The sequence below is a fragment of the Macrotis lagotis genome, chromosome 4 (genome assembly GCF_037893015.1).
Source record: "Macrotis lagotis isolate mMagLag1 chromosome 4, bilby.v1.9.chrom.fasta, whole genome shotgun sequence".
Taxonomy (NCBI): Eukaryota; Metazoa; Chordata; class Mammalia; order Peramelemorphia; family Peramelidae; genus Macrotis; species Macrotis lagotis.
Genome location: NC_133661.1, coordinates 156,062,048 through 156,074,641, shown reverse-complemented (window position 1 = coordinate 156,074,641; position 12,594 = coordinate 156,062,048). Strand labels below are relative to the sequence as shown.

Sequence of the window (12,594 nt, the reverse complement as noted above, 5' to 3'; positions counted from 1 at the left end):
GATAATACAATTACAGATATTTTTGTATTTTGAAACTCTCACTTGGGGTATAAGATTGACATCACCATTTAGCTTTCTTACTATCTGTAGATTTAGATGGTTAAAATTCAAAAGCTAAATGTATACTGTTTGTAGTATTTGAAGTGTTCCGTATGGAACACTAAATGCTTGCCCTGGAAGGGATAAAGAACCAAAACCATCATTTTGCAGTGATTTCATTTCATTTCTTGTATAGTCCTTTACATGATACCTTATGCCCACTTCTTGAGAGAAAAAAATGAAGGGACCTTCTGCTTTGCTTTCCTTCTGGAAATAGGGCTTGTTAAAGCTATTGTTGTGGTAAGATGAAAACACTATGGACCATTTTGACTTTAATGTCTGCTGATGTGGAGCTAAAATTAGGAGACAGTTCACAAAGGTTGATGGTTAATGAAGCTTTGCCAGAAACATTATAGAATAGTTCACAGTATTTTAGAAGATTATCATATGAGTAAGTAAATATAGGCACCAGCTAGGCAACATGGCTTTAGTTGAAGAAACAATATGAAGAGAAGATCAGGAGTCTTGGATATTAGTTCTCTTATTTGCTAACTTTGTGACTGGGCAAATCAGAGAAAGCAAGTATGGTACAACTTGGAACATTCCATAAACTGCAACTGCTAGTATGATCTTGGACAAATGGCTTGGCTTTTTTGGACCTCTATTTCTTAAGAAGTAAAATGGGGGGGGGGGGGGGCTAGGTGGCGCAGTGGATAGAGCACTGGCCTTGGAGTCGGGAGTACCTGAGTTCAATTCCAGCCTCAGACACTTAATAATTACCTAGCTGTGTGGCCTTGGGCAAGCCACTTAACCCCATTGCCTTGCAAAAACTAAAAAAAAAAAAAAAAAGAAGTAAAATGGGGGGGAACTAGATGACTTCAAAGGTGCCTTCTGTTTCTGAATCTCTGATCCTATGAACTTAAATGTCCATGGTAAGAGCAACACTGCAGTATGATGACAAAAAACCCAAAGCTATGTTTTTATAAAATAGAATGTGTAGTAAAAGGGAGTTGCCTTGTACTTATGCATACAAGTCCAGATGCCACACTTTGAGAGAAATTGACAAACTGAAGCATATATAAAAGTGGGTGATCGGAATAAAGGATAGAAACCATATCACATGAGAAGTAACTGGGGATGTTTTGCCAGGAGAAAGTTTAAAGGCAAAAAAAAACCTGACTTCAGATATTCAAGGCTCTCATGTGGGAAGGGGAGGTTGGATTGTTTCTGTGGATGATAGAAACTATAGGGAGAAAGAATGAGAAAGAATAGTGAATATTAGTAAAAAAAAAAAAATCTAATAATTGGAACTGTTTTTTTTTTAAAAAGCATTTTTAAAAAGCAACTTCCGGCAGCACTAATTATCATCAGTAAACATTAGTGAACACACAACCCAATCTTATTTACTTTCTAAGCCTAAAACTTAGGTACACGGCAATCACCCTTAAGGCACCCTAAGATAATATCCTGTAGAGATCATCTATTCCAAGCCCTTCATTTTATGGGTAAAGAAAATTGAAGTCTGTGGAGGTTGTAACTTATCCAGGATCATGTATTTTGTTGTTTAGTTAACAAGGATCAGAAACAGAACTTTGATCTTTTGACTACGAATCCAATTTTCCAGAATCTTTTCTCCCTTTCGAAAATTAGGAAACTTGACCTTGAGACATCTTATAATTTGTCATCTTTCATGATTTTCCTAAGATCATTGATAGTTGATTCAGTAGTGATCCTACAGGTTCCTTCATTGACCTTGACATCGAATTCATCTGGTCCAGGAAATTTAGTCATTTGAATTACAGAAGTTTTTTTTTTATCACCTCACCTATCTAGGCCTGTAATTCTCTATAATTATGTTTCTTTTTTTCCTTTATAGTTTATAGCTCCTTTTTTTTTGTTTGTTTCTTTTTTGCTAGGCAATGGGGTTTTAAATGGCTTGCTCAAGGCTATACAGCTAGGTAATTATTAAGTGTCTGAGGCCAGATTTGAACTTGATTCCAGGACTGGTGCTCTATCCACTGTGCCACCTAGCCACACACCCCCCCTTCTTAATAGACAAATCTGAAGCAAAGTAGTTGTTGGTATTATTGGAATACTGTTTACTCTGGGCCAAATCCTATGCTAAATTCTGGGAATACAAATAGTGTAAGCCAAGTAAGACAGTACCTGACAGATGACAGATGAGTCCATCCAAGATCCTCTTTTGACAGGTGAGGAGAGAGATATGAGTAGATTAAGTGATTTGTCCACATTTACACAAGCTAGTATTTGAACCCATGTCCCTTGATTATGATTCTACTTCATTTTCCATTATACAGTATTAATTCTGCTGTCTTGTTATAATTTTGTTATTTGACTCTAGTAAGTAGACCTTCCAAATATATCTTTAAGTCTTTTGCCTTTTTTTAAGGATTGTTGATCTAAAGTTGGAAGGGATCATAGTGACTTTTATCAAGTTCAACCATTTCATGAGGGACCTACTGAAATCCAGGGAAGTTAAGGAACTTGCCTAAATTCACACAAGGAGAGTCAGAAGTCGGATTTGAACCTAAGTCCTCTGACTTCTGAGCCAATTCTAGTGGCTCCTTGTTACTACCTCTAGGATCAAAATAAAATGTACAGTTTGACTTTTAAAGTGGTTCATAACAGAGTTCCTTCCTTTCTAGGCTTGTATTTCTGTTTCTCTCCACATATTCTGCAATCCAGTAATATTGACCTCTTTACTGGTTTTTTTTTTTTAGGTTTTTTGCAAGGCAAATAGTGTTAAGTGGCTTGCCCAAGGCCACACAGCTAGGTAATTAAGTGTCTGAGACCGGATTTGAACCCAGGTACTCCTGACTCCAGGGCCGGTGCTTTATCCACTACGCCACCTAGCTGCCCCCTCTTTACTGTTCTTAACAGAGTATTCTGCCCCCCTTGGTTCATTTCTTGGCTTCCCTAGCTTCAAGTCTCAACAACTAAAAAAATCCCTCCTTCTGCAAGGAATCTCTCCTTACTGTTATTCCTTTCCTCTTCAATCTACCTTGTGTGTTTCTTGTATATACTCAGCTTCCATTTGATAGTCCCATTAGGATGTGAGCTCCTTTAAAGTCAGGAAGCTTTGCCTTTCTTTGTATCCCTATAGGTTCATTTCATTCTCTTCTGTTTCTCTAAACCCTATGGTTTTGTATACAATCTTTTAAGTTATGAACATATTGGATAGTTCCCTATGAGGCCATATCAGTCTACTTAAATGCTTCTCTTTTCTTATTAGGATTACTTTTTTTGTTATCTTTTTTTTTTTAAAGAATCTCCCATATATCTTGAGCCATCTTACTTTTAGGAGTTTACCTATAGAATTATGCCTAGCATTTCCCTAAAGATTCTTGAAATCTAGTTTTCTAAATTTTAGGAGAAATACTAATAATAATCAGCATTTGCTTTCTCATTTACCTTCTTGCTAAGATGACATGGCCATATTCTTCCAAAATTTTCATCCCTTTCACTTCACCATTTCTTCTTTGTTGATCAAAACTAATTCCATAGTACCAGTAACTTCCTGATACAGTTTTGGAGAAAATAAAACTTTGAGCAAGTCTTGGTAAGATTCTTGTAGCCAAACTAGCCAACTCTTATGCACTACCTTTTTATTGTTGTTCATACATCTGGACCTTCAAATTTGGGCATTTACCCAAGGTTATGTGTAATGCATCTCTTCTATTATTTGTACTCTTCTAATGTTTCCCAGTTTTAAGGAAAGGATAATTAAAGGAGGAAGTAGAAATTGACTAGCACAGTAGTAGTGCCATATCTCAGTTACAGACTGTAATGATTTACAACACTACCTTGTTTTCTTTTTAGAAAAGCAGATTCCAAATCTGGACTTATTTGTTGTTAATGCAGCCTTGGAATACAAGCATGGGGGAGGGGACTGTAACAAAAACAAACTAGAAATAATAATAATAATATAATAATAATAATAATTATTATTATTATATTATTATTATTATTCTAGGTCCATTTTTGACTTTATATCTCCCTTCAAATCCAAATTCCTCTTTTACTTCTTTAAAAAAAAGTGAACCGTTTACAGGCCAATTAAAGCTATATTTAGCAGTCAATTTATTTGGCAGAAGACTCTAGAAATCTAATGAAAAATTCTCCTAGTTTGCTATCTCCCAGTATAACCTTGCCCATGAGATTAACTGTCTCTTGGTCTTTGGCTTCTTTCTCCTATCCATTCCTTATTGATCAAGTAGCCAGAATGCTTTACACTGAAAGAAAGTAAGGTTAAGCCTAGACACTAATATATAGTGAACATTGGTGTTTCATTTCAAAGAATATTTTCATCAGCATCTCAAGAAGGCATCTTGGTCTTGTGTACCATCAAATCAATCAAAGCTATTAAAAAAGGGGCTACTTGGTATCTAGTGTAAGTTCTTCTCCCCTCCAAATCACCAAAACCTAAAGCAGGAGATATCACTCGTCACTCAGTGAAACTTAGAAAAATTGAGATGTATAAAGAATCATTTGGATATCTCTTTTCTACTCATACCTTTTCTACTCATACTTCACCCAACAGCCTCTGAACTATGGAAACCTTGCTCAAATTTCTCTTGGGATAATTTAAGTACTATCAAGGAAAAGAGAATTTAAAATTCCAGCCTCCAGCCCTTTGAATTCAAAGTAAGACATAGAAGGAGCCAAGGAATTGTATAATAGGTTAAGGTACCATCCAGCCATATTGTTCTATAAACCAACAAAAGGCAGTAACCAAGGCTGAAGGGTGTTGGGAATCTGTTAAGTGAGTTGTTTATGGTGCTATAAATGAATTTCCAGATCTAGTTTCCAAATAATTGGGATTTTGCATACTGGAAACACATCAAAGCACTCTACCATAGACCCAGCTGGATATGTCAAGAGTTGAGCAAACCAAAGAAGTTTAGTTGTGATATTTATTTAGGGGCTGGCAGCCCAATCCTATTTCCTATGAAAAGCTCAATCTCTTCCCTGCACTGGAAAGTGCCTGTTAGAAGTTTTTCGTGCTAGATTTCATAAATGCTGAGATGAATGGAAGTCTTTCTCATTGGATAAAAAATGGGGATGAAAATCAGGCTATCATTAAAGTAGCCATTTTTCTGTCAGTAGTATTTTAGTATCCTTAGTATAAACATTTATTGTAGATAAATACACTCAGGTATACAACAGGATGGAACCAAATCTTCATTGCTGTTTTTTGCTTCTCCTTTGGCACTAGAGCACCTATGATTTGGGGTGGGTACTTTAAAACACTCTCAAGTCAGAGTCAGGGGTCCACCCAAAGAATGTCATCTCAACAGATCAATTTTTTTTTTATTATTAACAGTTTATTAGAATGACAACAGTTTTCATATCATAGAGGGAGGGAGAAGGCATACAAATCTTTAACAATAGAGGTACTATGCTTAACAAGCAGATGTTCTTTTCATAAGAATAAAAAAGTTAGGGGAAAAACTCTAAAACACTAAGTACATACATGCTCTTACATAGCTATTAAAAGGCCAGGCTTGGTTGAGAAGCAAAGGTAATGAACACACACAACCAGACCCCTCTTCACCCCCTAAAAGTCACAATTTGGATGTGACAAGCTAAGGTGGTGAAGACTGATTGCATTGGCCATCTCCAACCACATATTGATAAAAGGCTTACAATAGCCCTTCAACATGAAGTTGGCACAGTTCATTGTAACACCTTGAGCCTCCTTCCTCCCAGAAGGCTCAATGCAGAGGAACCCATCTAGAACAATGGCCACAATCCTTTCCTTGGACCAGACTCCTGCCCACTCTTGTTTATTACTGTCAATATCCAAGCCTTTAGAGGGGCATCTAGCATAAACCACCAGACCATGAAACAAAGGCCCAGAATTGTCTACATGCTCCCAGATTTTCATAACCACTACTCTCAGTAGGAAGGCCTTTTCAATTCTCTCCAGAAATTAAATAGTTATGATCCATCTGAATGTTCTAAGAAATTACTACATAAATATGAAAATACTGATATGCTAGAGTACACTTCACTTTATCATACAAAAAGAAAAATTAATTACTAATCACTGAGAATTTTGCAATCCAGTTTAGATTATGACAGGTCTCCTGTTAACCTGACTGATAGGATTTGATTCCTAGACAACTTTTCAGAAACACATTTTCTCCACTAATTTCATTCCCAATTCAGTGATACTTATTTAGATTATGCTGTAATTAGCAGAAGGCCCCTGACAGTAAATTTCCTTCCTTCTGGCCCCTTCCCTCAGAGTTGATCCTTAAAACGTTTTAACAGAGCACAGATTTCTGAGTTTCAAGTGCCTTGCAAGGCCAGATTAGATGAGAAATCATGCAATGAACTGCCTATGTTATGTCTGAATTTTTCTTTCTTGAATTGGGACCACACTTCTATTTTGATGCTCTCCATTCTCATCCTGTCTGTCTTCTCTATCTACCCAAGTTCATTCTGAAGTCAAATTGCAACTTTGGAACCATTTTTACAGTGGAACTAGAATCAAAATATGTGCTACCTCTGGGCATTTTAATAGCTCCATGCTCACATTTGGGGTTCCTTCTCATATATTTCTCAATTCCTTTGATCTCTCACCCTTATTTTCTTAGGAAGAAAAGTATAGCCCTTTTAGGAACTCTGTAAGGAGGAAGTAGACTGGCCTAATACATATGATAACCCTGAAAAGAGAGTGATTCATCAAAGAGCTTCATAAATGTCACCTCATTGTTGAAGCTAAGATGAAGTCAGATGTTTGCATCCTTAGCAGAATTACATGCACACTATTTGGGGGGGGGGGGCGGGGGAAGAGGAAGGGAATTGTGAGGCACGAAGTAAATGTACATGAGACTAGGAGAGCCAAACAGTAGAAAACTGGGGTGGGGGCAGAGGCATGAATAACAGTACACACAACAATTCAATTTATTAACAATTTTTAAAATTCAATTAAAAAAAACAATAAACACACAAGGACAACTGTAAAGTCTGCCAGCAGCCCTGCCCTCATGTGTCATAACTCCTGTTATTAGGAGGATCAAAATACCTGTCACTGACTAGAGAGTTGTTGCAAAAAAGAAAATCTGCTCTCCTATGAAGTCTACCAAGAGGACAGCCAGTTGAGATGATAAATCCTAGTACAGGCCTATAATATAAAACAGGCTGGGCCATCTACCTACAAGTTATAAGCTATAGTTGCAAGGGAAAGAAAGGGAGTGAAGAGTGGGGAAAAGCAAAACAAAACCCTTTGGAAATAGCAACTACAATGGTCTATGGCCCACTGCCTTTTTTCATTAGTGTCAGTATAAACTGCAGAATCATGACATATGTACATTGAGAATATAATAGGGAAACACCATCCTTTAAAATGATACCTGTACAAAATACACGTAAAACTGTGCAACACAATATATCCAACTGTTAACAGTCCCCAAACTTTACTCTCTTCTCAGCTCTATCAATTGTTCATTTAAAAAAAAATTCAAAATGTGCAAAAGTCATTCACACATCAGATATTCAAACTAGGAAAACTTTTTTGTCAACTGAAGAAGCTGAAATAAAAATGGATACGAGTATCAGAGTCCCCAGGACATCCTTTACTTCTAATGATACTGCTTCCCGACCTATCTTTTTGTAATTCAATTGATTTTAGAGATGATGCCCAAGTTTCCCCTCTATAGTCTACTCTTAAAGAGAAGGGAGTATAACTTGGGGGAATTTGTTTTTTAAAAAACAGACAAGATTTCATACTATTCAGAAGGTGTTGTCATTTGGGTTAAAATCAATTACTCTATGGCCCTAAGGTTCTACTACATCATACAACCCAAATTACTGTTTGGATACTTTTCATAGCTGAGTTGTTTCTAAGAACACACATGAACTGAGAAGGTAAAAGGATAGCTGTGCAAATAGGAACTAGAGCAACAAGTGAGTTATAGGCACCTCTCAGGACAGAATAACAGCTGAAGAATGTCAAGGCTAAAGAACTACATATGGCTTTTGAAAGGCATCATTGAAGCTCTGCTAGAAAATGAAAGCATACATGCTGTTAATCTCATGTCACAAACACGAAGCACAAACATAGACACTTAAGTGGCTTCCTGAATTACTCAGAAAACTGGCTTTCTCATTCCCTTGTCAGGCATGAACCCTGATACTCTGTAGTGCCTAAATCTCTCCAGTGAGCCACTGGATTAGATCTGCTCTGGGTACCAAAGAGAAGAACCTCTTCAAGATGACAGGCACAGGTTAAAAGCTCCTTTATTACCAATGCTCCTAAGCCATCAGGGTCTATGGAGCTTGTGTGTGGAGCTGGGAACTCATCCACTGTTGGAACCCTATTCCCAAAGCACCCTGGACTCCTAACATTAAAAAAAAAATGGCACATTTGAGGTTTTTGCTTGGCAGAAGTAGAGACTTCCTTCTCACTCATCCTCACCTACCTAAATAAAAAAGAATTTCCATGGGAAATCCTTTTTTTCCCATGACACAAATCCATGCAAAAATCCTAGATGGCAATAATCAGCAATGAATAAAGTATGGATTTTAGATAACATTTCAGTCTCCTGTAATGCTACAAAACATCACTGAAAGAGAAAAGAGGTTCCTTTTTTCCAGTTGAAAGTATTTTTTAATACATTTATTAAGCTAGGTTTCTACCAGCAAGAGTGCTTGTTCTATTTACTGCTAGTGTTGCTGTTGGTTATCTACAGATATTTAGCTAGAGAATCTCATGGTACATGGAAAAGACAACAGATCCTTTTACACTAAACTTGTTATTTTTTGGAGTGTAAGATTTCAAAATCATCTTTTCTATTTGCCCATGCTTGATCTGAGATGCTAAAAGATGTTTGGTCAATTTATAGCCATGAATTTGCTTCAAAAAGGTTGGTTTAGCATCTTCCAAACACAACTTGGTAAAATTTCACCTTCAACAAATAATGGCTGCAAAAAGTTTACAGTTCCTCCCTTCTCTTCCTCCTCCTCCTCCCTCTCTCTCCCAGGGACTTTCCTGTCAAAGTATTAACTGGGGAAAGTTTTAAAAATAAAATTTAAAAGAAGAAACAATAAAATGTTAATTTAATTAATGAAACCAACTACATTAAACAGCATTGGCCAAATGCATCAGGATATAGAGCGAGTTCTTGTAAATGACTGGAAACCCACTCAGTGTAGTGCTGTTCTAGCCAAAACTAACTACTGCAACATTAAAAAGTCATGACATGTGTCCTTTGCTTCATGTAAATAGTTAATGTAATTCAAATCTCTTTGAGATTAATGTGATAATAAGAACTGTACATCACATATGCACAGAACCTAGACTGGTCTTTCCAACTTTTTAAAGTAAGAAACAAGTTTAGGTGAGTTGAGGAAGAGGGAAATGGCCTTCATCAACTTTCCCCACTGCTCCCTTTGTGCATTTATCATTGTTTCTACTGCACATTCTTGCCTCCTTCCAGCTAGTGTGCAGAGAGGACAGGTAAGACATCAAAGGTGATCTGTCCACAGTACAGCATGCTGAAGAGATGGATCTCGGGAATGCTCAGCAGGAATGTTCATTCTTACCACACTGCCTGGAGGGTGGAGCTGGGAAAGCTGCAGGGCACAGTCCTTTTCACTGCAAACTCAGCATTTCCTCCTAGCAATGCCTTTTAAAGAAGAGTTTGTCTTTTCCATCCTAGACTGATGATTATTTCTAACTGTGACCCCCACAGAAAGCCATCACCGAAGGAGGACAAAGGGGAGAGGAAAAGGGGTCACAGGGGATGCAAAATACCATCTTCTGGCTTCAAGACAACTGAATCAGTCTGTATTCACCAGTCTGATGAACTTGGGCTTTGAATTGACTCCATGGCACCTCATACTATGAGCCAATTCCTAACCTTGATCTGTAGAAGTGGCTGCTTTGAACGGTTATTTTCAAAAACTACCTCTATACCTTGTTGACTTTTTAAAAGTGTGTCAATATCACTTTGGTTGAGGAGAAAAGTTTCTTCTTTGACAGCTGTCAGTTAAACAGGCTTCCCATTTTTAATGAGTCTTAGATTTTCCCACCTCCCTCACTACCCCTCCCATCACCACCACCACCAGCACCTCTACCCTCCCCATTCCCATGGCTTATAGATGTCTCTAAGATACACTAGAGCATCGAATGCTAGGGGAGCCCATCTGTGTGAGGACCTTATCCAGCCACTGGAGAGGACCATTCAGATGCAGCTCAATCCAACAAGGGGTGCTGGTCACAGTCTGTCTCCTATAAGAATAAAGAAAGGTACAAAGAATGAGAGACTTTCAAAACAACGTATCCAAGGGTCTCATCACAGTCCAAACATTCTTTTCTGCTTAGGTGACAGCTTTCTACAGGAATCCAGTCTTACCACACTTTGGACTCTGTCTTAGAGGGAGATGCCAATGAAAAAGACTGAACTCCTCCAGAATGAACCGGGAGGGAGAAGGGTGCGAGAAAGAAAACTCTGTTTGCTAAATTAACAGCTCTCACCAAAGAGGAGAGCCAAAAATTATCTTTATCAAGCAGAATAAATTCCCACCTACACAATAATCTCAGCAGCCTCTAACTGACAGAGACTCCTACGTCTCTGAATTCCAACTAAATGGGGAACTACAGATAACCTTGGCTTTCCGAACCTGGGTTCAAGGCTGAATGGGGATCTATCTGATCCAAGTATTTCATGATCATTAAAACAAACTGCCTTTCAATCCTAAAATTTGCACTCAAGTTACTTATTTCACTGAAACAATTCACATTTACTGCATTATTTTGGAAATTCTTACGAGGACTAAAGTGGATCATGGAACAATTACTGGAAAAAATCACGGCACACTAAACATTTCTTTTCCCCAAAGCACTTTCTAAATTGGTGCCGAGAGATGACGCTGCTCTGAAGAAGCTCCAAAAGGCTTCCTCTGAGCTATAGCTGTTTGTTAGGGATTAATGTAGTTGCCAGTTAAAGGTGAGAAGACTAGGAATTCAAACCCTCAGTTGCCTAAGTAAGAGAAGAGTTGTAACCTAATTCTCTTCTTGGCATGTCTAAGGTAGGAAAGCAGGATTGTTCTGGGAAAGGGCCACACCCTCAGGCCCGTTAGGTAGACTAAATGGAGTTGGCAGCTAGTGGTGACAGGGTGTTGTGTATGTCTGCCGTAGGAATGGATGTGCTGGCCATATTAATATATTAATTAATGTTCTATTAATTAATATATTAATATGGTTCCTTATAGGGAAGGGCTTTCACCTGACAGAGCCTTACTGAAGTACATTGGGTTAAAAGGTGGCACCAACCCCTTTGAGGATTCCCACTTAGAGTCACCATTCTCTTCTCTTAGTGTGAAGCTTTGATCAAGTAGAATAGGTCTGGAGGAAAATCAGCATTCCCCTCGCCCATCCACTGAAGTCACGCTCAGTTGTGTCTGGTCAGCGATGACTGGTCGTTTTCTAGCCTTACGTTATTTTTCTATCTTCCTTATTACCTCATGTCCACCTCACCAACTCCATTTCACCTTCCACACAATGTTTCTAACTTTCTATCTTTATCCCTACAATCCAGACTTCCTGCAGCACATCAGCTGATGAGTTTCACCTAAGTTAATTCCTCTTTTCTGGGTTACTTTTTAAACAGACCTTTGGGCATTTTGCTAGAAAAGGAGTTAGCCCCTGGAATGGCTGAGAGAAAAGTTCACAAGGTCTAGACACCTTGGTGTTTGAATGGTCAATTATCTCCTATATCGGTTTACAGAGGGACCCCAGGAATTGGGCATTATTCATAATAATCAGTTCCTTGCAAAAGCCATGATTCTGCACTTCAGTCCACTGGGGGAAAGAAAGGAACCAGCAGCTAAGGTACGGTAAACTCGAGATGAGGGGTTTTACTGACTGAAATACTCTAATGAGAATCTAACTTTCCATAAGTCATGATCATCTGGATTTCATTATAAGCTGTGGCCTAGAGCCAATAATGAAATGGGTTTGGCCAGGGTGCCGAATGACTGCAAAACAAAATGGACTCCAAACATCTGGAAAAATGAAGAGAAGTAGAAGAATAACTTGCGAGGCACTGGTTCTCAAAGCTAATACATTGGTCCCTCTGCTGTCTGCTCTAAGAGACGGAGACTGGAAAGAGGAGAATGGGAGCATAAAGGAGGGGGAAATAGCTCCACATATCTGGGAATTCTTGTTCATAGCTTTTTTAAAAAAGTAAACTTTAGGGTCTAAATCGAAACAAACTATGGATCTAAGATAAATTTAAAGCAAGACTGTACATGAAAGTAACATTGACATTTTGTCTCAGCTCCCTTCAGAGCCACTTTATGAAGCATTTAGTTTCTAAGCAGTTTTATTTCTCCCTTCACAAACAATAAGCCCACCTTCTCATCACCTGTTTCTTATTTTTCTCATCCTTCTAAGAGCCAGGGATTATGCTCCCCAGTGTAGTCAGTTTTCCTGATTCTAGTATAGAGAGATCAGGCAAGGGAAGGCAAGAGAAACACATAACTTACTGGTGAAAGGCAATTTAAAAAACATTTTTGTCTAAA

General features: G+C 38.1%; 2 protein-coding genes across 2 annotated transcripts in view; one reads left to right on the top strand and one right to left on the bottom strand.

The window, feature by feature from the left end:
• Nucleotides 1-11,207, top strand: part of AAGAB (alpha and gamma adaptin binding protein) — a 71,323-nt gene extending 60,116 nt beyond the window's left edge. Inside the window, exon 9 of the mRNA XM_074234466.1 lies at nucleotides 10,394-11,207. Within this exon, the coding sequence (XP_074090567.1) occupies nucleotides 10,394-10,446 (53 nt within the window). The 3' untranslated portion in view covers nucleotides 10,447-11,207. The remainder of the gene's footprint in view (nucleotides 1-10,393) is intronic.
• The window catches only part of SMAD3 (SMAD family member 3), a 156,696-nt gene continuing 149,465 nt past the window's right edge, over nucleotides 5,364-12,594 (bottom strand). Inside the window, exon 9 of the mRNA XM_074234468.1 lies at nucleotides 5,364-10,300. Coding sequence (XP_074090569.1) covers nucleotides 10,177-10,300 — 124 coding nt within the window. The 3' untranslated portion in view covers nucleotides 5,364-10,176. The remainder of the gene's footprint in view (nucleotides 10,301-12,594) is intronic.